The sequence below is a fragment of the Idiotropiscis lumnitzeri genome, chromosome 21 (assembly GCF_059441095.1).
Source record: "Idiotropiscis lumnitzeri isolate Australia: NSW breed Sydney's pygmy pipehorse chromosome 21, RoL_Ilum_1.0, whole genome shotgun sequence".
NCBI lineage: Eukaryota > Metazoa > Chordata > Actinopteri > Syngnathiformes > Syngnathidae > Idiotropiscis > Idiotropiscis lumnitzeri.
In genome coordinates this window covers 799,740-820,799 of record NC_142411.1, presented here as the reverse complement: position 1 = coordinate 820,799, position 21,060 = coordinate 799,740, and the positions used below count along the sequence as shown (strand labels likewise).

General features: G+C 51.7%; 4 protein-coding genes across 7 annotated transcripts; 3 read left to right on the top strand and 1 right to left on the bottom strand.

Annotated features, from left to right (window-relative positions):
- Positions 1-619: 619 nt before the first annotated feature.
- On the bottom strand, positions 620-3,810 carry bub1ba (BUB1 mitotic checkpoint serine/threonine kinase Ba). Of its 2 annotated transcripts, none has more exons than XM_088286537.1 (13): positions 3,664-3,810; positions 3,314-3,382; positions 2,870-3,036; positions 2,579-2,723; positions 2,283-2,358; positions 2,125-2,197; positions 1,875-2,012; positions 1,676-1,770; positions 1,461-1,610; positions 1,250-1,386; positions 1,016-1,178; positions 830-945; positions 620-768 (listed from the first exon to the last, which is right to left on the bottom strand). In XM_088286537.1, the coding sequence occupies exons 2-13, from the start codon at positions 3,373-3,375 to the stop codon at positions 651-653; spliced, it is 1,440 nt and encodes a 479-aa protein (XP_088142663.1). In that variant the 5' UTR covers positions 3,376-3,382; positions 3,664-3,810; the 3' UTR covers positions 620-650. The 2 variants fall into 2 exon arrangements, with proteins under 2 accessions (XP_088142663.1, XP_088142665.1); XM_088286539.1 differs by having other exon boundaries at positions 1,250-1,383.
- A 704-nt stretch (positions 3,811-4,514) lies between these two features.
- On the top strand, positions 4,515-7,173 carry psmb6 (proteasome 20S subunit beta 6). The gene is made up of 7 exons (XM_088285857.1): positions 4,515-4,662; positions 5,433-5,500; positions 5,588-5,653; positions 5,744-5,809; positions 6,432-6,561; positions 6,776-6,920; positions 7,002-7,173. The coding sequence occupies exons 1-7, from the start codon at positions 4,564-4,566 to the stop codon at positions 7,127-7,129; spliced, it is 702 nt and encodes a 233-aa protein (XP_088141983.1). The 5' UTR covers positions 4,515-4,563; the 3' UTR covers positions 7,130-7,173.
- A 768-nt stretch (positions 7,174-7,941) lies between these two features.
- On the top strand, positions 7,942-11,545 carry LOC148316262 (kunitz-type protease inhibitor 1-like). The gene is made up of 10 exons (XM_088285854.1): positions 7,942-8,416; positions 8,937-9,097; positions 9,172-9,313; positions 9,600-9,770; positions 9,855-9,896; positions 9,968-10,096; positions 10,195-10,245; positions 10,317-10,487; positions 10,549-10,617; positions 10,681-11,545. Exons 1-10 carry the CDS (start codon positions 8,035-8,037, stop codon positions 10,899-10,901), a joined length of 1,539 nt encoding a protein of 512 aa, XP_088141980.1. The 5' UTR covers positions 7,942-8,034; the 3' UTR covers positions 10,902-11,545.
- Positions 11,546-11,747: 202 nt separating this feature from the next.
- Positions 11,748-20,951, top strand: LOC148316261 (pleckstrin homology domain-containing family G member 3-like). 3 transcript variants are annotated; one of them, XM_088285844.1, is made up of 18 exons: positions 11,748-11,888; positions 12,422-12,473; positions 14,041-14,311; positions 14,395-14,495; positions 14,589-14,658; positions 14,731-14,777; positions 14,850-15,000; positions 15,467-15,598; positions 15,774-15,956; positions 16,120-16,212; positions 16,284-16,370; positions 16,459-16,486; positions 16,571-16,657; positions 16,742-16,774; positions 16,852-16,874; positions 17,309-17,443; positions 17,601-18,888; positions 19,128-20,951. In XM_088285844.1, the coding sequence occupies exons 3-18, from the start codon at positions 14,225-14,227 to the stop codon at positions 19,874-19,876; spliced, it is 3,294 nt and encodes a 1,097-aa protein (XP_088141970.1). In that variant the 5' UTR covers positions 11,748-11,888; positions 12,422-12,473; positions 14,041-14,224; the 3' UTR covers positions 19,877-20,951. The 3 variants fall into 3 exon arrangements, with proteins under 3 accessions (XP_088141970.1, XP_088141972.1, XP_088141971.1); XM_088285846.1 differs by having other exon boundaries at positions 11,750-11,888; positions 17,345-17,443; XM_088285845.1 differs by lacking the exons at positions 11,748-11,888; positions 12,422-12,473 and adding an exon at positions 13,114-13,214.
- The last annotated feature ends 109 nt before the right edge of the window (positions 20,952-21,060 follow it).

Below are 21,060 nucleotides of genomic sequence, written 5' to 3'. Positions count from 1 at the left end.
GGACGGAATTCCGCCTGAAAATCAAACTGAGCGCGTCGTCTCCGGCTTCTTCTGCACTGTCAAGTTTCCGCCCGTTGCCGTGGCAACCAGATTCCGAGGAACAAGACTTGATTCATTTATTTTCCAAACTACTTGTTCTTGTGTGTTCTGAAGATTTATCACATCAATTCTTCTTTGTCACCTTTTAACCTCAACGCGCTCCGTGAAATGTTTCGCAAGATTTCCCATACAAAAAACAAATTCAAGTTTGTATGTTGAATTGTTTGTGTTCAGCTTGACAAAATTGGTGGTGCGAGTACGGCAGGAACATGAAAAAGCTGCAAGTGGCATAAAGATGCAACAATGGCAAATGAAAGTGGAAAGCAAAAGAAAAGTTTCTTCAAACAAAGATTGTGCGCCTTTGTCGGGAGGATTCAAAATGACAACACCAAAGAGAAGCGGCAAAAATGGCATCGGGATCGAAATCATTCCGCTTGAAGATCTCCGGTCGGCTCTTTACGGTGTGATGTGATCTTTTCTGATCCGCCGTTTGAAAAAAAAAAAAAAGTGCACCGTCGTATCAATGCCACGACACATGCATACGGCGGGTCACGTGACGGCACAACACGCCACACGGAAATTGAATGAAACATTCCTTTAATAGAAAGAATTTATTTTTGGAAAGTGGCCAACATCTCCAGCAGCTCCGACGTCACCGTTGCCCACGAGTCGACGTCGGCGTTGAGAAGCGAGCGGAACACGTCGCGCCACAAGTTGCCCATCGAAGCCCTGCACGCACGCCACGCCATCAACGTAAGTCGGCTCGCTCGCGGCTCAAGCCTTTCCTTACCCGGGCGTCACTTGCTGGAAGCCGTCCGCCGTCCAGCCGCCGGCGTCTCGGACAGGCGCCATCTTTCTTTTGGTCACCAGGAGATGGAGCATTTGGGCCACGCCCACCAGGTCCACCTGACGAGCACGCAAGAGGCGTGAGGACCGTCTCATCGGATCGCTGAGGACGCGCTCGGCGCCGACGTACCAATTGCGGCGGAGCGGCGGCGTCCAGGAGGCCGACGCCAACAAACTCCACGTCACCGCCGGCTGCCGGCGGACGCTCGAGCAACACGATGTCCTCCCGCACGGCCGCCGCCGCGGGCCAGTCCAGCGGAAACAGCCAATTGGAATGCGGAGACGCTCCCTCCCTAAAAGCACAAAAGCGTCCGCTCGATGGGAGCGCCAAGCAAACGGAGCCCCGCCCACAACGACGGCTTACGTGCGGCAGGAGACGAGCACGTCCGGCCGCAGCAGCGCGTGCACGATGCCGCAAGCGTGCAACCTCGACGTCAGATCCAGCAAGGAATGCGCCGTCGCCGCCAGCGACTCGTCACTCAGTACGCGCTCAGACAGCTTCTGAGGGTCACGTGACACCATCGCCATCAACGGACGGGCACGTGACAGATGCGCACCAACGGGGTGTCACTGACCGAGAAGACGTGCGAGGGCGGGGCCACGTAGACGGTCACGCAGCCGTCCTGGAACCGATGACATCGGACCTGCGGCAGGTTGGCAGCGGGAGAATTTCTGACCAGACGGCTGAACATGTAAAAATCCCACGCCAGCGGGCAGCGGTCCACCTGAAAGATCAAAAGGGAAGTCACGAGCGACGCCCAGACGCCTCCCGAGAAGTCGACGACGTCACCTTGATGATGACCGAGTCGCCGTCTTGCGAGCCTTCGTAGGCCAACGCGTCGCTCTCCTCCAGGACGCGGACGTGCGTCTGGTACGGCTTGCTGCCTGCGCACAAAAATCGCCGCAAACGTTTGATCGTCACGCGCCACAATCAGCACACGCAATGGCCGCCACCCCAAAAACACACGCGACCACTGCGAGCGACGCACCGAGCCACACGGAGGCGTGTTCTCCGATGTCCGGCAGCGGCCGCGCCTCCGAGTGGAAGTTGGCACAGGAAGTGATGTCACAACGCTCCAGCAGCTGCCACCGCAGGTCGGCCTCACACGGATTCACGGCAACGCCATCTAGCACACAAGCAGCCGCACGTCACTCGCCGCATTTCGGAATATATTAAAATAATCATTCGTCATAAAAAAATAAATAATAATAAACAAATCCTACTGTTGGGAGTCTCACCGGGGGGGCTGGCGCTGACGTCCTGGGTGGGACCGACAACTTCCTGGTCTTGGGCCAGGTCGCGACTGCGAAGCTACAAAAGCAGACGGAGAGGTTTTGTGAGGCGCCGGTCACAGGGATGCGCTTTAGCTCGCCGTGCGCATCAGCTTGCGACTCACTGGAGCGCGCTCGGACAACGCCGCGGCACCTTCGAGATGAGCGGCATCGTTGGCACCCCGCTCGCCCTCCGACCTCCTGTTGGATCACAACGCGAGTCAAGTCAGTCCACAACGCAGCCAGAAAAGCTTTGCACAGCGGTGCCTTGAAATACGAGTGGAATTTGTTCTGTGACCTCGCAGGACAGGACAGGACAGGACAGGATAGTGAGTCGGTTGCTGTGAGCGGCATGTGATGTGGGAGTGGTTGAGCCGAGGCAAAACGAACTCGGGTGCGAATGTGAGGGCCAACGTCTTACCCGTGAGATGGACCGGGTGACAAAGCGAGATCCTCCACGACGTGACAGGACGGCCGATGATGAGCGGCCGGCTTGAGGAGACTGCTCATGCGCGCCACCTGCTGCTCCAGCTGCGTCCTCTCCTCACGCAGACGCTGCCTTTTCTCTGCACACACACAAAAACATCGAGCTTCGGTCAAGTAGTTGTGACTCGTTGCGCTTTTGCGAACGAGCTCCTCTCCACCGGCAGCCATGTTGTTAGTGAAAGCAGTGCACGTCAGCTGGCGACGAGAAGGACGCGCGCGTACGTACCGTCCAGCAGCTTCTGTCGCCGCTTCCGGAAGACTTGAGCTCGGACCTCCTCGAAGCACAACTCGGCGCCGTCGTTGGTCAGCAGATCTCTGCAGTACCCTTGCTGGATTCGGATTCCGCCCTCGTTTTGGTGAGAAGACGACAGCTCTGCCGTCTGGGATGTCAGGCTGCAGCGATGAGGAACAAGTCGCAAATAAAAGAGAACAGAATTGAATATGAACCAAAATTGGAGGGCTGTTTGTCTATTTGATGAGATGTCATCATCCGCACCGATTGAAAAAAACGAAACAAGACCAATTTGACAAATAAGTGACAAGCACAAATAACTGTTTAAAGGAAGAAAAGTAAAAAAGAGACGGAAATGGACATTTCTGAGCAGTCACTTTGCCCCACTGACAACACACAGACCTGAAAAGTATCTACTTCTGCATCAAAGAGACTCACGCATGGGAGGTGTCCTGCTGGAGCTTTTCCACTTCTTCACTCAGTTGCAGTTTGGCAGCCATCACCGACCTGAAAGTGACACAACAATCATCTCACAGCATTCGCAACTCACGTGCCTGGCTTGCGCTTTTTTTTTAATTCCAACAAAGCAATTTGCACAGATTGGTGCATAAAATGATGAGAATGCGTCGAATACACTTGTGGTGATCAAAGTCGTCATTTCACAAGAAGAAACCGACAAAAAGAAGTGTAACGTTACGATAATTAAGTGGTGCCGCTGGATTTCACGAGAGTTAAATTCAACAAAACTTGAAGCTTGTGACAGAGAAAATGTTGTCGTTTGTATTTACCCTCAGCTGAAACTTTTTGTGCAAAGTTAAATTGAGTCGAATTCAAATGTTGCAATATGGCGGGTCGTCATCTTCTTCTTTTTTTATCAAAATGCAACTCGGTATGAACGATGTTGTGCTCGCTACTGACGCTGCTGGACAAGCAAAATCTGACACCGTTACAATAAACGCGCACACGCACACGCACGCACGCCATCTTCTAAGCTGGGAGTTGACAGTTAAACAAAAAAATATATATTTTTTGCATTTTATGGCGTCGCTCATGGATAAAGTAAATAACCTGAATATATATAAATATATGTATATAAAATCTAAGCCTGCCAAACGTGAGGTAATACACTCTAAATGGTCAATGCAAACAGTGAAGATGACTCTTTGAGAGGTCTAATTACTCCATATAGAGATACTAGCCTGAAATGCGCACTTAAAACAGTGTTTATGAGAAATTATAACAAATGTTGTCAGTAACAGTGGCAACGTAAGATGGCTCCCCTTCGGCTTCAGTGGCGAGGGGCCAATTGTTAGTACATTCTTTGTTGTTTTTTGTTTGTTTGTTTGTTTTGTTTTTTTATGACTTCACAGTTTAATTACAGCAAATAAATATACATTTCTTGGGAATTTAGTTCATTCTTTAATACGTCCGTGACAGCCTTCGCGTTGCAATTGAGAGGCGTCCGTCAATATGCCTGAGCAAAGTTCTCCAAAATTAAACAGTGGATGTACTTTAATTTATCGTATCGAAATACAAATATAGAGACAAAATAAGCTTTATAACACGATGCCAATATAATAATTGTACTTAAAGTACTACAACCAGCCCACTTGTGAAGAAAAAAAGTTGCTTTATTAAAAGGCAGCTTGCTTCCTGTAGTTGAGTTCGAGGGAGCAAATCGGAGCAAGATGGCGGCAACTGCAACGATGATGCCGCGCGGCGAGCAAAACCTTTTCTCACAAACTCAACAAGTTCCAGACTGGAGCGGCCAAGAAGTCAGCACAGGGGTCAGTATATGTCATGGCCGCTCACTGAATCCTAAACCAGATTCCGTTGTCGTTGAAGATAGTTTCCTACTGTACAGCGGCTGGATGAGACAGCAAATGTTGTGGAGCAGCTAACGATGCAGGCGATGCTACAAAGCAGCAGAATTCTTTTCATTCTGCTTCTGCACTTGAACCTTTTCAACATAAGCTACAGCTGGCAAATTCAGGGTTATGTGGAAAGTAGTCACTTTTATTGATTATTATCTTGGTGGAAATCATAGTACAAACTGAAATGTAGAATACGACGCGACTGTCACGATCTTCTCAAACTGTGTTTTATTTACATATGGCAAGTAACATATCAGTGGGTCTAGTTTAGCCTTTTAGAAAACAACAAACCTTTCCAAAACAACTAACTCGTCATCACACCATACAAACGCGATAGCAACATGGTAATAACACAACTGAAAATGGATCCATCAAAGCAACCTCTTCATCTGAAACTCTTGTCTGATATTTTGCCATTTTCCATGACGTCAACTATTTCCACAGGAGCTATTAAATTGAACTTCATGGTGCAAAGGTGGCACAGCAGCATTTTCTATGAAATATGCTTTGTTTGCTGCCAGCGAACAAACCAAATGACTAGTTTTCTTGGCAAAAAAAGCAGGGGAACACTCTCATGTGTAGTGTTCAGGCAGCTGAATTTACAACTGTACTTTGTTTTTTATAGCATGATTGTTTTTTAATTCAAACGTTTATTAATAACTTGTCTGTGGCTTGTGTGACAGACCACCATCATGGCGGTGGAGTACGACGGCGGCGTGGTCATCGGGGCCGACTCCCGCACCACGACTGGGTAACTAGCGAGTTGTGTTTTTGGTCCGTGTGCTGTCGCTGGCTCGCATCTAAACCTGTCAACTGTGTCATGTGTGCTGTTTGTCAGAGCGTACATCGCCAACAGAGTGACGGACAAACTGACACCCATCCACGATCGCATCTTTTGCTGCAGGTCAGCCTACGCCGCATGCTGATCCTCTTTAAGTCTCCGCCACTCCTCCTCTTGCTCGCGTGCGTCTTCTCTTGCCTTTTTGTCTTGCAGATCTGGCTCAGCCGCCGACACTCAGGCCATTGCTGACGTGGTCACCTATCAGCTGGGTTTCCACAGGTGAGAAAGGCCTCTGCTCCGTAGGTACATGTAGCATTTCACGTCAAGATAGCTAGCCGTTAGTTTAGTTTGCTCCCTTTTATTGTTAGAACACGGCGACTGCGCCGTAGCCGACACCAACAACGGAGCAACAACCGTTTTTAGCTACACAAAGCTTCCCCTCTCCCTTTCGGTCCGCTCAATCCTCTCACTTGCACGCCCCTCCCGAGTCATGTGACGCATTCAGAAAATTTGGAAATAACTTGGCTCTGCAGAACACAACTGTTACCGCGTGATGCTAATTATCTCGGTTGCACGACGCTAATATTAACCTGCAAGCTAGCAAAATGTGTAAAAGAACAGACCACGTACGAAAATCGCTCAGCACAATAAGCGCCGAGCGAGGGCGCTCCACAAAAGTTCTCAACTTGTATGAACCGGTCCACGGCGGAAAAACGGTTGGGAACCACCGACTGACTTTTTGGACTTGATCGACGGCGTCCATCGAATCGTCTTTTCTGAGCTGCTCAGCAGGTGGAAATCGCGTAGAAGTTGCTGATGATTGGTCGTTTGTTTGAATGGAATGAACGTGACGAGTTTGCGCCGCCACCAAAACGTTTGCCCTGTCTGGTCCCTCGCGCAGCATCGAGCTGGACGAGCCGCCGTTGGTCGAGACGGCGGCCAACCTGTTCCGAGCTAGCTGCTACCGCTACAGAGAGGAGCTGACGGCAGGCATCCTGGTGGCCGGCTGGGACCGCAGGAAGGGCGGACAGGTAATTTTGTGAGCGAGTAACGTCGTCGTGAGGCCATTTCATGGCCTCTCCGGAAGGCCCCGATGGAAATTTTTTATTATTTCCATCCCCCCCTCCCCTCCCCAAGTGTGGTAGGCCAAAGAATAATTGAAATGAAGATTATTTGTAGCCTTTGTGGTCTGTTTGTCAAGAAGGCAAAGAAGAATTTGCCGTTGTGCGTTTGTGTGCACGTCAGGTGTACAGCGTGCCGATCGGCGGGATGCTTGTGAGGCAGCCCGTGTCGGTGGGTGGCAGCGGCAGCTCGTACATTTACGGCTTCATGGACTCCAACTACAAGGTGGGCCTCAACAAAGAGCAATGTTTGGAGCTGACTGCTGCAGGTACGCGTTCGCCTTCCGCCGTCGCCAAATGAGAAGTCGGCAAGCGCAATGGCACGCTAACGGCCTTTTTCCCGCCATCAGCCTTGGCGCTGGCCATGGAGCGAGACGGCTCCAGCGGCGGCGTCATCCGGATGGCCACCCTCTCCGAGGAGGGCGTGGAGCGACGCGTCATCCTGGGAAACCAGTTGCCCAAGTTTTCCTCGCATTGAACAAAAGACACAATTTCACTTTGTCAATAAAACTTTGAAAGTTTTGCGCTGTGTCCTTGAAGGTAAAACACGTGAGCCACTTTTGTCGTCGTCGTAGCGTTTGGAACACATTTCTAAACAATCGGTGCAGCAACACATGTAGACTGACAACAGACCAAAACCGAATTCTTGATCCTTTGGGAAAATGACAAAAGTTTATGGAGTCTTGAGGAAAAACAGCCTCCTGGACCCAAGAAGGAGGAGTCCATGTGTGACGGCCCCAACATGGATTTAGTGCTCCGGTTTTTCATGTCATGGAAGCAAATGAACTCGTATGTCGCTGTTGTTTGGCCGTCACGTTCCAAAATCAGACTTGCTCGTTAGAGTGCTCGCTAGGAGCTTCATTCAACAAATAATAATAATAATATTCCTTTTATTAGTCCCACAATGGGGAAATTTGAGATTCGAACCCAGGTCTCCTGGGGAGACTGGGTCCTGAACGCGGCGCCTTAGACCACTCGGCCATCCTGGCACCACATTGTCCTTCAGCGGTAAGGTTTGTCGAGGATTCAGGTTGTGGTCTACATGTCATCTGATGTTGACTGGCGACCTACCCGTTGTTTCTTTTTTTTCCCCGGATGTCTGAAGACCAGTCAGTGGTTTGTCCACATGCACGCCAATGTGGTCTGGCGACCAGTCCACGGTCCTCCGCATGATCATGTCTGCTGACAAATTCTTGACATGAACATGAAGGGACGGACGGAAAAAAAGTTGCAGGGCATCCAGTGGAGGTGAGTCACCTGCGTGACGTCAGCGAGCTGGGCGGGGCCAGTGGCTCGTTTCTTTTCCTGTTTGCGAACAGGTAACAGAAAACGTGAAGGCGAGAAAACGCATGACGGCTGCGTCTGGACTCTCGCAACAGTAACATGTCGCCCTGGCCTCCCTTCCGCGCCTTCTTGTTTTTTTTGCTCGCGGCGCGTGCTCGCGGCGATCACGCGGCGGACTCGGGCTGCGTAGGCAGCTTCCGGTACGGCCAGAAAGACTTTGTGGTGGACCTGGAGGACGCCGTGAAGGAGGGCGCGGTTCTCTTGGCCGTCGTGCACGCGCCCTCCATGCCCGAGTGTCGCGCCGCCTGCTGCGAGCTCCCGCGGTGCAACATCGCGAACGCCGACGCCAACCTGACGTGCGCGCTCTTCGACTGCGCGCCCAGAAACAGGTTTGTGTGCCGCTTCGTCCGCCGGCCCGGATACCGAAGCGTCATCAGGGAGTTCGAGTTCCGGAAGTACCTGCAAGGCCCGCAGGATGCAGGTGAGTAGGACAAGGTTACGTTTTGCTCGTGCCAAAAATGGGTGGGGGAGTCAAAACATTTCACAACCTCTACTACAATTCAACTGGAAAAAAATCAAAAAAATCAGCTCAGAGAATGTGGTTGTGGTGAGGTGTCACGTGTTCAACGTTCAAACTAAGGCAGTCAGCGCACACCTGCTGCAGACCAAACCAAGATGTTCTAGTGGGCTTTTGCTGACATTTTCTTATTCTCGCGGAGGCTCGAAGCTGCCAACTTTGACTGCTATTTGGAAAAGTTCGCAACTGTTGGTTGGGCTGTAACGATACACCAGGATCACAATTTGATGATTTGCGTCGCAATTTCGACGAGCGCGTGTGAAATGGAGGCACCAAGTTTATCAGTTGACAGGTGTTGTGACGGTCGTGCCGTCTTTGAAAACATTCGAGACGGCCAGAGCTGGACTGGCCACCGAGCCGACAGAAAGGACACTCGGTGGGCTGGCGAGGTCTGGCGGCAGCTAATGAGCACGCGCTTTCGCAGATGAGCCGGCACCGCCCATCGCCGTTGCAGGTGAGGATGTGGTGGTGCAACCCGGCGCCACCGTCACGCTGGACGGCATCCAGAGTTTGGCCCTCGGAGACGCCAGCCTGGTCCGCTACGACTGGACGCTGCAGAGCGGAGACGCCAGCGTTGTCATGGAGGTGACGCCACGCCACCAAATGGAGGTTGCCCATTTTCGAGCGAGTCATTGGCGAGAACAAACGTCTCGTTGCAGAAAACGCAGCTGGCCGAGCAAGTGCGAGTGTCCAACCTGCTGGCGGGACGCTCCCAGTTTCGCCTCACCGTCACCGACTCCAACGAGCGCTCGCACAGCGCTGATGTGCAAGTGCTCGTTCTGAGCGGCGAGATGTCCGCCCGTGAGTATTTGCTGCGCTCGACACACGTCGTCTTTCTTTTTTTTTTCTCGGGGTGAACTCACAATCGTATGTTTCAAATGTTGCCCACTTGGCATCCATTGCAGCCTGATCTTACTGGGAGGGGGAATCCCCCATCTGTGGTTTCTCACTTTTACCCAGATCCCTTTTTTTTCCTTGATCATAGGATGTCGACTGAGGGTATGTGAAGCCCTTTGAGACTTGTTGTGCTTGAGAAAAGTTGCATTCGTGGTGCTGATGCTGTCCCGGCGTGCGTGTTGTGTTTGAGGTTATTGCTTGGCGGAGGCCAAAGTGGGTCCGTGTCGCGCCGCTTTTCCTCGCTGGCGTTACGACGCCGTCGAGCAGCGATGTCAGGAATTCGTCTTCGGAGGCTGCAAAGGAAACCTCAACAACTACTTGTCCCGCGACGACTGCGTCAAGGCCTGCGCCGGAGTCACGCGTAAGACGCGCGCGCGCCCACTCTCACAAAGGCTCACGCGCGCGCACACACACACAGTAAGGTGTTTTGCTTCGACCCCAACAGCGACGTCATCAGAACTCCAGCGCATCGCCGTGCCGGCTGGCGGTCAGTCCCACAATGCATCTCTGCACATGCCCTGGACACCGTGTTGAGTGCGTGCGTGTGTGCGTTTTCAGAGGTGTGCGGCTCTGCGTGTCTTTCCGGCCAGCTGAGTTGCAGCGACCTCTGCTGCCTGGAGACCAGTTTGGAGTGCGACGGCATCTCCCAATGCAGCAATGCCGTTGACGAGAAACACTGCGGCCAACGTAACGCACACGCACGCACGCACACACACACATATATACATGCACGCACTGATCCCGGTGCCCCTCTTCCTCCTCTTCCTCTTCTTCTTCTTCTACAGTCAATGAGACGTTCTCTCAACTTTTGGAGATCGACGTCAACCAGAAAAAAGGTGAGACCGCGCCCGATATGTTTGTGTGTTTCTTCGTTATAAGCTACGTTCTCGCACGGCCCCGCCACCAGCACGCTGCACGGAGGCCCCCCAAACGGGCCCGTGCCGCGCCAGTCACGCGCGCTGGTACTACGACCCGCTCAACACACGCTGCCAGCGCTTCACGTACGGCGGTTGTCATGGAAACGACAACAACTTCGCCCTGGAGACCCAATGCGACGCATCCTGCCACGGTGTCACAGGTACGCATGCACACACCCGCGCGCGCACCCGCGATGCTGATGTCGTCATCTTCCTTCGCAGAGCGTGACGTGTTTGCCAAAGGAATGTTTGAACGCTTCGAGGACAAGGAAGAGGAAGAAAGCAGCTCGGGTGAGTTGGACGGAAACGGGGACCGGCAGTGACCCGGCTGACCCAGCTGCACTGCGTCGGCAGGTTCCGTGGCGCTGGCGGTGATCCTGTCGGTGGCCATCTTGGCGTTGCTGGCTGTCCTGGGCTACTGCTTCCTGAAGAAACGCAAGGAGCGCTCGGGTGGCCACGCGGACGCTGGAACCGCCCGCCAGCTGGCGTTGGAGCAGGACACGCTCGTCTACAACAGCACCACCGAACCTCTGGAACGCCCGCGGCCACAGCTGGCCCACATGGACAGCATTTGACCTCCTGATTCAATCTGGGTGCCGATTTCTTTCCGATTGACAAGCTCGTGGAAGGAAGGAGCCATGCAGCAGCCAGGCTGACAATGAGTTGAACAACGTTTTTTCATATAAATAGCAACAAGTGAGTTTTGCCAGATGCTCTGCTCATCTTCCGGGATGTGTCTCGCCCTCAGTTGCCATCTGGCATCTTCGGCACGCAGCAGGAGGTGCAAGGCGAGCTACTTTGCGCCACATGTGCAACCATGGGTGGATACAATTGACACTTAGCCGCACAAGACATGCCTGAACCTGGGAGAAAGCGTTAGGGTTAACCCTCCATCGATCTGGAAATTACATGAAATAAATGGCAATTTTTCTCAGTTTAATTATAAAATGTATATTGTATAAAATACCACACAATTACATGGATTCAAATAAAATAAAACACAAGTATCCGGTGGTGAAAATAAATATCTAGTGGCACAAGCACTTTTCAAGAAAGGCAGCCTCGTGAAAAGGATTCAGGGAAACAAAGCAGACGTGTTCGAGTGTTGCTAAGATTATTTCTAATGTCAGGATTCCTTCGGTGCAATTTTTGAATGTTGGTGTCTCACCTGTGCTATGGTCAGCGTCGCTTTTAATAAATTAAAAAAAAACTCAAACTCGGTCTTGCTGTGGATGGCTTTTTAAACCTTTCAAAAACTAACATGTGTACGGATGGGTGTACTTTTATTGAAATTTCTTGCTCCTCACATTTTGTGAACAAATCTGTTTTTATTTGAGAAATATTTTTCACTTTCCAAATCACTTGCTGCGAGGTTGCGTCGCCCTCTGGTGGCAAGCTCTTGAAGTGACGCTCCATCGAGAGCAGTTTTGAATTGTGCGCATGCGCACGCGCAGGGGCGGTGTCACTTGAAGTCCTTCGACTTGACCAAATTCAAGCAGGGCCACTTTGCCGATTTCGCCGACTTGGACTTGAGCCCTATATCTTTTGTGACCTCCTCCAGGGTGAGTCCCAAACACACAGTTTACCTACAAATTCTCATTTGTAATAAATACAGGAACCAAAGTGGCGGAATAAATGGTTGTCGTCGACGATGTTTGCTGTTAGTCAACAAGGAAGTCAGAAAGTTTTGAACTCTTTCCGCTTTGCTTTAACTCGTCAAAAGTTCTAACTGAAATTTGTCATGCGAAAGTTTCCACGAGGTGTGGTATTAAAACAAACTAAGAAGCACTTTGAAACATGTCTGACTGAAAATGTTCCAATTCGGCCTTTCTTTGCGAAACCTGGCCTGATGACGTCACTAAACTGGTTTCGGCAGTCCACATGATGACGAGATAGAGAACATGTGTGCCACCGTTTCCATGGTAACAGAACCGGACGCCCGTTACCTTGGCAACCGCATCTGGTCGATCTGTGGGAGTGGTCAAAGTTTCTAACTACTTTTGTACGTTATCAACGCGTGTTGTTTAAAAATCATCTCCACTGACACACGTGTGTGTGTGTGTGTGTATGTTTGTGCGTGTGCGCGCGTGCTCAGGTGTGGCGTGAAGGAAGTCACACGTCATCTGCTGGCATCCGCATGCATGAAGGTGAGTTGTTTTGCTGTTGAAGGTGTGTTCAAGTTAACATTTTATTTGTGTTGATGTTGTGTTGTGCTGATGTCAAAGGTGAGCTGTGTTGCCGTTGAGTTTGCTGCTGTGTCCTTGTTTAAGGTCTGTTGTGTCATGTTGCTGTTTTGTCGAGCTCAGGGCGGTTCGACAAGAATGAATGATAGTCGGGATGGGCTGCAGTTCAAAGGTTATGCTTCGTGTCACAAGCAAATTCTATTTTGTTTTGTTGCAACATAAGCACATTTAATGACATCCAAATGAAGGTTGTGTTGTTGTGAAGCGGTGGGCGGGTGGTGGCGAAGGCGGCCGCCGGCATCTGCGACAATGCATAATGGATCCCAGTGTGTGTGTGTAGAACACTCGTTTGGGAGCGTACAAAATCAATTTTGCAGCCGAACGGCAATATTTCTGAGCTGGTCCAGTCGGATGCCTTTCTGTCACTCTGACACTCACAGTGTCTGCGTGACCACCTGCTGATGTGCTTACACTGACTTGTGTCAATATTGAGGGTGAGTTTCACGTAAAACCAAATAACCTCTGCAAGTGACTGATTGGTGTCATGGTGCTGGCAAAGGGCGGATCGAAGCAGATTTGCCAAATAGCGGCCATCCGCCAGGCGGCGTCTGGAGACGTGCCGCCACTTTGTGTCTAATTGGATCAGCGTCAGGCTGCCACTTTGTCTTCGTCTGCTTCCTGCTCGCCTTTGCGACCGCCCTGAAGGTAAGAAATGCCGCAAATGTTGCCGTCCCGCTCATTTTCGTCCTTCTTGACGTGTTGTGACACACGCATGTGCGTCGCGTGCCGCCTGCACCTCCGTCACGTCTGGAGATTGAAAGGTGGCAGTTGAAGCTTCCGCACGATGCTTTTGAATTCCCAAAGTGCAAATACTTACTGACTGGGCTTGTGTGGAGATGTTTTTCAAGTCGCTGACTTGTGTTTGGATTGTTGTGCTTCTGCTGATTGGCCCTTGGTGCCGTTTGTCTGTCCGTCCGTCGGCATGGCTTCAGAGGGGGAGAGAGATAATCTCAGAATGGGTGGGGGCATGAGCACACCCTTAATCGCCATGAAACCAGCCGACACTAAGTGGGTTACGTGTCGCCAAGGTGCTTCACGTCTGCGCCCCCTAGTGGCGTGGAGTCCAACCTGCCAAGAAATGTCTGTGTGTGTGTGGCACGTGGTTGGCGCTCTCCCCCACTTGACTCTTGTGTCATGTTGACTCTCCCAGCTGTCAAGGTGTGGTCCAATCTCGGCGCTCATGAGTGCATAGATGGAATTTTGGAGGGCTTCGATGTCAAAGGACGGCCCTCTAAATGTTTCCATTTGTGTAGATGAAAGGAATTTAAAAAAGGACACATTTCCTTTTCACAACATTTCTTTGTGGTTTGGCAAATATGAGCTTTGGTTTGCAGGAAAAATCTCAGATTGGTCTTGAGCGTCAATGAAACGAGCTTGCCTCGGCTCTCACGTTTTAGTTGTTACTCTGAGATGTCATGTTCCCGCAGCGACATAACGCCATGGCGCTCTCCTGTCAATCGTCTTTCCACAGAGTCGCCCACTTCCTGCGGGGGCATCAGTGAGCCTTCTCTGTCTCGCCCGGCCAGCTCGATGTCCTCGCCGTGCTGAGGTCCGGACAATCTTAGGCTGAGCGCCGGTGTCCCGAGACAGGCGGGGCCGATCCATGTGACCAAAAGGGGCGGAGCCAGAAGAAGCCACGTCACCCGACCACCATCATGGCGCTGACCTACCTAGACCGCGTGGTCTCGGAGATCATCGAGACGGAGAGGATGTACGTGAGAGACTTACGAATGATCGTGGAGGTGAGGCACTCGAGGATGAAAAAAAAAAGTGTCAATTCTAAGGCCAAAAGTTCCCACAATGCGAGCGTGTCCCGTCCCGCTAGGACTACCTGGCGCACATCATCGACCAGGCGGACCTGAAGATCCGCCCGGAGCAGGTCTGCTTCCTTTTCGGGAACATCGAGGACATTTACGAGTTCAACAGGTGAGGAGAGAACAAAAGCCGTTGCTCGCCTGCTGCTACGACGTCGTCCGACGCTCCAACCAGTTTGTTGTTGTTGTCGTTGCGCTCGGACAGCGAGCTGCTTCATGATCTGGACCTGTGCCAGCGCGACGCCGTGGCGGTGGCCAGGTGCTTCGTGATTAAGGTGAGATGCGCCCGAACGTTTCGTTCCGGCTGGCAAAAGTCAATGACCAGCTCATGCCGGCTTTCCTTTCAGAGCGACTACTTTGACATCTACACGCAGTACTGCACCAACTACCCAAAGTAAGACCGGCGCCCGTCCGCACGTCCACCTTTGCCTCACGCTGCCGTCTCTGACCCGTCCGCTCGTTGCAGCTCGGTGGCGGCGCTGACCGACTGCATGCAGGACAAAAGTCTGGCCGTCTTCTTCCGCGAGCGGCAGGCCACCTTGAAGCGGCCGCTGCCTTTGGGTTCCTACCTGCTCAAACCCGTCCAGAGGATCCTCAAGTACCACCTGCTGCTACAGGTGACGTCACACGCACACGCCAAACACTCGCTGAGGATGACAATGACGTCAGCCAAAATCCAGCCACGACGAAGTCTTCTTCCTGAGTTGTGAGAGAGTGCCGCAGGAAATGGATTTCTAGAGCGCCAAATAACAGGCCGCTTGCTCACATTTGAGCGAGCACGAGGCGGCCGCTCGGAGTGTAGGAGAGACCGAGAGAGACACGGGGCATGAGGAACCACACCGACCACCAACACATCAGCAAAGCAAAATGCAAAATCACCGTAGCAAACAAAGCCACGTGAAACAGCAAACGTGAGAAGAAAACACTTCTTTGGCCCCAAAGTGCAAAAAACGCCATCGTCTTTGTTCATCTTTTTATGCCAGCGACCTGACGAGTCAGGGAGACAAATGAAAGCTTTTCATTTCATTTTACAACATCCGATGCGCTCGCACAACACAACAACATCAACACTTTGCTTTTTAGGAAATTGCCAAGCACTTTGACCCCGAGGAGGAAGGCTACGAGGTGGTGGAGGAGGCCATCGTCACCATGACGGCCGTGGCCTGGTACATCAACGACATGAAGCGCAAACACGAGCACGCCGTCAGGCTGCAGGTCAGAAAAAGGCACTCGTCACGACGACGACACTTTGCCTAACTTGACCACAAATGCACAAAAGCAAATCTTTCTCATCGCTCGCTTCACGTCCACCCTCGAAATCCGCCGCATCTCAAGCGTCATGCACTTTTTGGAAAACGCAGCGAGCCGGCGTGCGTTTGTGCTTTTGCAGGAGGTGCAGTCGTTGCTGCTCAACTGGAAAGGTCCGGACCTGACCACGTACGGCGAGCTGGTCCTGGAGGGAACCTTCAAGGTGCACCGGGCCAAAACCGAGCGAACCCTCTTCCTGTTGGAGCGCGTGCTGCTCATCACCAAACGGCGCGGCGAGCACTACGTCTACAAGTCGCACATCTCGGTGAGATGCGCATTCACGCGCCGACCGCAACGCTCGCAAACTTTGCGCGTGATATGAAATGTGAAGGACAGAGCTCGCTTGCTTGGCCACGCCCCTTAATTCGTGACACGTGGTGAGCTCATGAAAAGTTGAATGTGCCTCATCCTTGTGCTTGTCGCCTCAGTGCTCCACCTTGATGCTGATCGAGAGCACCAAAGACAGTTTGAGCTTCAGCGTGACTCACTACAAGCAACCCAAGCAGCCGCACACCGTGCAGGTCAGCGGGCGCCGTTCACTCGGGTCGCGGCTCGGCCGCATCACATGACCACCTGTCATGTTTTTTCTTAGGCCAAGTCTGTGGAGGAAAAGAAGATGTGGGCTCAACACATCAAACGCGTCATTCTGGAAAACCACCACGATATCATCCCGCAGAAGGTCACCTTCAGCTGCCTTCAACTTCAGCTTTTGTGTCAATGACTTGAAAGTGGAACGTAAACAAAAGTTGTCCCGTTGCGTGTTGCAGGCCAAAGACACTATCTTGAATTCCAGATGTGAGTTGCTGCGGAAACAAGTTTGACCTCTTAAGTGGGTCAGTACGCATGTGGAGATAACGTGGCGCATGTCGCCCCCTGTAGATCCTCACAGGTATCGCTACTGCCCTGACAGGCTCAAGAAAGTTCCGTCCTGTTCGTCAGACGAGTTTCCATTTCCGCGATCGGGAGGTGAAAAGCCACACAGACACGTGACGGATGAGTGAGATGATTTGTCGAGACATGCAGAACTTGATGTGCGTGTTTCTGTTTCAGACGCAAACAAGGGATTTGAGCTGAAGTCCAAAGGTAAACGCTTTCACGTTTATCGATTGAATATTGATCCTGGTGTGTCACCATCGTCATCGACCTGTTGTTGTTTGCAGGACAAGTGGGCGTGGCCTCCAAGGTAAGAAGCACGTGAAAAGATCCAATTAGAATTGTTACGAGATGCAGATTCTCAGGAGGTCGCCATGACAACAGATTAAAACTCAGTCAAGGGGGAGGAGCCTAATTCTCCTCATTAAAAACACATCATTACAAAATACAACAATTGATACGATTTTTAAAGGCGAGGCTGGAGCGTTTCCATTCATTTCACGTGGAAACGATTTGCGAGACACTCGTTTTGAATTGCGAGCATAGTCACGTATTGCATTGAACTTGCGTCTTAAAGCACCCTTGTGCATCAAGACCCAACCTTCGTGTGGAATAGAGATGAGCGTAAATATTTAGAATTGTTTTGCCGTTTTCAATCCCCGGAAGGTTGGTTGTTTTCGAGTGTTTGATGATCGCACTGAAGGATGCTTGGAGTGTTCCAGTTGAACGCTTTTTTTGTGTTAGCGACGGCAGCTAATGAACTCATGTAACCTGTTGAAGGAGGCGGAGGCAAACGACGTTTGCCTCAATGATTCCAACGACGAAAGTGGCCTCGGTGAAGAGGAGGAGTCAGGAGGACCCGAAGCGGCTTGTGAGCAGGTCAGTTCAAGTCCGAGCAAAGCTCCAATGTCAGCCTTCAGCAGAGGTGGGAGGAAGGCTCAAGTCACCTTCACTTTCACTCTGGTGATCAGGCTGGTCCTTTCTTTGGGTTCTCATCTCGAGACACACTTGAAGGAGTTTCGTCCTTCCTTTGCAGATGTCCACAGAAAAGGAAACGTTGGCTTCCCTACTTCCTTCGGAGGCGCGCCCGTTGTCTGAGCAAGTCGTGTCCGAGGGCCTGAAACCCGCCCAACAGCCCGTGTGCACAGACGACCCAGCGTCCGCCCCTGCCGAGTCACAATCCAAAGCCGGAAGTAGCGGAGAGTCGTCTGAAGACGAGGACAGCGAGAAGGAAGCGGACGCAAACGGCAGCATCCTTCCTTCGTCCGTCTTGGACAAAGCGGGCGCCATCGCTCAGCACTTCAGCAGCGTGAAGCGAGGCGCTCCGGTTCCGGACCACGTCTGCTCCCCGGGGGCTTTGCCACGGTCACGCTTCAGCTTCAGCGGCAGACACTCCGGACCCGGACCGTCTTCGCCACTCAACAGCGTCGGCTCGGATCTGAGCGACGCCGACCGGATGCTCTTCTCTCCTCGGGGCAACGCCCACTTTGACGAGGAACGAGGTGCACTGCGAAGGCGAGATTCGACCCTCTCCAGCCGGGACCAAATTCTCATCGGGAAGATCAAGACTTACTATGAGAACGCAGAGAACCAGGATGCCGGATTCGGCCTCCAGCGCAGGGAGAGTCTGACATACATTCCGGCAGGCCTCGTGAAAACTTCGGTCAGTCGACTCAACAGCATCCCCGACCAGACCGACCCCTTGCCCCCAACTGAAGAGTCACGTTCACTGCCACTAAATTCCAGGGGTCACGTGGTCGCCACTGACTCTTTTGATGGACACAAGATCTCTCAGAGAAACGTAGATCCGAAAGAGTCCGGGTTGGTTGCAAAAGAGTTTTCCTGGTCCAGACCACAAAGGCAACAGAACGCAGGGGATGAAGACTTCCGACCTTCCAACGAAATGCTCAAAGTTTGGCAGGTGATGGAGCAGCAGCTTGGTGCCACTTCCTGTCGTTCCGATGTCACAAACAGACGACTTAAAACGGAGGGAACTCAGGTAGACCTGGACACCATTTCAGAGGAGACCAACGCGTCGTCACCGCTCCGACAAAAAGTCACCAACACGACCTACGCTGCAAGTCTGAGCCTTCCTCTCGGCGTCCCGAGAGCTCAGCTTCCTCGAGGCGCCCAACTCAGGTCACAAAGTGCGGACGAGGATGCGAATCTAGCGGACGACAAAGTGGACAGCAAGGTCCGCCATCTTGCTCGTCAGTACAGCCAGCGCATCAGAAGCGCCCAACCGCTCAGCAGACAGCGAAGTTGCGCAACCCTGACGGCCAAGAAGACTTTGGCCTGTGCGATGGAGGAAAGCTCGGGCAGCGGTAAGAAAAGTCGTCTGCCGTCGCTCAACTTTAGATTTGGTATTCCCGATAGAAACTCACTTTCAGAAAAATTATATTCAGAACGGTACTGTGGGCCTGAGCAGAGCGTATACGCACACGCACACACCAACATAGAAACTAATCTAGAAAACGATAAGTAATGTTTCTTGGCATATTTCTGAGGGTGGCAAAAGTTTCTCAGCATCAGTGATTAAACGTGTCCTCGAAATGTTTGTTAGGTCACAGCAGTCCAACACTGGGTCAGTTGCCGTCGCCGGTGCCCAAGGACACCGGCCTCTCTCCAGCTCAGATTTGCTCCCGCAGTCCCTCCGGCGTTCCTCAGTCCACCGAGGGCTTCGACTGGCCTGACGTGCGAGAACTGCGGTCCAAGTACTTGGATCAGAGCGGGTCCAGCGTGGCGAGCCGGAGTTCCTCCATCGCGGAGCAGATGTTCGATGTCAGGTTGAGGCGGCGTTCCCTGAGCGATGCCCCACCTCGCCGCGCCTACGCCACTTGGACCGCCGGCCACCTTAAATCTCACAAGGGGCTCCACAGAGCTCACTCCTTGGACCCTTGGCTTAGCGTGGCCATCATGCGCGAGACCCAAGAGCAGTGGGCCGCCAATGGTGGTGGTGACCAGTTCGCAGGCCAGGCGCCACAAGAGACGCTCTTGGTCACGGGGAAGCTTTCGCCAGAACCAAAACCAGCTGAGACAATCGACGACGACGATGCTTACGTCGAGATCCGATCGCCGACAAGTAGGGAGAAGATCTCCATCTTGGCCGTCATGGACCGCTGCCGGGCCTACCAGGAGTCGGATGAGTACAAACAGAGAAACCAACCTGTCAAGTCTCAAGACAGCTTGAAGACGATGTCGTCCTCCGAAGACCACGTCCAAAACGCCGGAGACTGCTTGAAAACCTCGGCGGGTGGACAGCAGAACTTTGTAAAAAATCTCAGAGAAAAGTTCCAGAAGCTCAACTCCTGAAAGTGCTCCAGCAGAAAATGAGAATTCAAATGGAATGTTGTCTGAGCATTTAGTCCATTTGCTAGAGTGTGTTGAATTGTCCATGTACGAGTACACTACTCACTATTTGGATGACTCAGTGCACTAGTAGCTACCACTCCTAGTACAACTTCTGGCCTACTAGTACACAATGAACCTTTCCAACAGTAGGAAACCAGTATGCTGCACTCGTAAGATGACTCGGCTCAACTAGTAGCCATGTGTCACATACTCACACTCACACAAAACTGTTCACTGATGCATCTGCGTGCTTCTAGTGCTAGAAGTTGACTACTAGATAATGTCACCAGTAGCATGCAGTACATGAACTCTTTGCCCTCACTAGACAATTCAGTGCAGGAGTAGAACAACTTGAGTGCACTTGTAACATTTGACCTACAAGTGGAACTTTTGGCTTCGTAGTACAATATTAACCCCTACTAGTATCTCTAGCAGGCTCGACTAGTAGGCTTTTGTCATTCATTAGTAGCTTTTTATTCATGATATCCAACTTCAACTCCATGTAATAGTACGGTCTGTCCTCACAGGAAGGAAAGTAGTAGTATTTGTGAAACAAAACTGCACCAGTTGTCATCTGCGTGAGATGTGTTAGATGTTAACTTGTAGCAAATGTCACCAGTAGTAGTAGCAGCATGTAGTTTTCGACTTGTGCACAGTTTGACCTTCCTACTAACGCATTTATTGTAGAACAGCGAGCGCGCTAGTTCATGGACACTTCTGTGCACTAGTAGGACCAGTCGGTGGGGTAAATACTTGAACGGTTTGACTTGGAAAAAGGAAAGAAATGAGGTGGCGGAATAAATGCTCCGACGTCATGATGACAAGGTCACGTGACGTCGGCCAACACGCCCCGTATCCCCGGCAACAGTAAACAGTAACGTCACGACTTTTATTTTCTTGTGCAAATGAGTATTTTTATACTGATGGTGTTAGTTTTCAGTAATATCCAAAGGTCGTCACCACCATATTGTTTTGTTTTATGTCAAGTGTACGGGACCAAATATTTGACAAATAAAACACTGGCTTTTCTCCACAAGCGTGTAAGTCCACGCACGCGATCAACGTCACTCAAGCTCGTCACAATAAAGGTCACGTGAGCGTTTTGTTACGTGCGCGTCCTGCAGCAGGTTGAAGATGCGCCGGAA

Excerpts from the sequence above, each read along its gene's own strand:
- LOC148316262 (XM_088285854.1), top strand. The coding sequence starts at position 8,035 with ATGTCGCCCTGGCCTCCCTTCCGCGCCTTCTTGTTTTTTTTGCTCGCG. Across the intron at positions 9,098-9,171 it reads ACGCCAGCGTTGTCATGGAG|AAAACGCAGCTGGCCGAGCA; the intron begins GTGACGCCACGC and ends GTCTCGTTGCAG. Across the intron at positions 10,488-10,548 it reads ATCCTGCCACGGTGTCACAG|AGCGTGACGTGTTTGCCAAA; the intron begins GTACGCATGCAC and ends CTTCCTTCGCAG.
- psmb6 (XM_088285857.1), top strand. The coding sequence starts at position 4,564 with ATGGCGGCAACTGCAACGATGATGCCGCGCGGCGAGCAAAACCTTTTC. Across the intron at positions 4,663-5,432 it reads GCCAAGAAGTCAGCACAGGG|ACCACCATCATGGCGGTGGA; the intron begins GTCAGTATATGT and ends CTTGTGTGACAG. Across the intron at positions 5,654-5,743 it reads GATCGCATCTTTTGCTGCAG|ATCTGGCTCAGCCGCCGACA; the intron begins GTCAGCCTACGC and ends TTTGTCTTGCAG.
- LOC148316261 (XM_088285844.1), top strand. The coding sequence starts at position 14,225 with ATGGCGCTGACCTACCTAGACCGCGTGGTCTCGGAGATCATCGAGACG. Across the intron at positions 14,778-14,849 it reads TACTGCACCAACTACCCAAA|CTCGGTGGCGGCGCTGACCG; the intron begins GTAAGACCGGCG and ends CGCTCGTTGCAG. Across the intron at positions 16,875-17,308 it reads AAGTGGGCGTGGCCTCCAAG|CGACGGCAGCTAATGAACTC; the intron begins GTAAGAAGCACG and ends TTTTTGTGTTAG.
- bub1ba (XM_088286537.1), bottom strand. The coding sequence starts at position 3,375 with ATGGCTGCCAAACTGCAACTGAGTGAAGAAGTGGAAAAGCTCCAGCAG. Across the intron at positions 2,198-2,282 it reads CGTTGTCCGAGCGCGCTCCA|CTTCGCAGTCGCGACCTGGC; the intron begins GTGAGTCGCAAG and ends CTGCTTTTGTAG. Across the intron at positions 1,387-1,460 it reads CGCCCTCGCACGTCTTCTCG|AAGCTGTCTGAGCGCGTACT; the intron begins GTCAGTGACACC and ends CGTGACCCTCAG.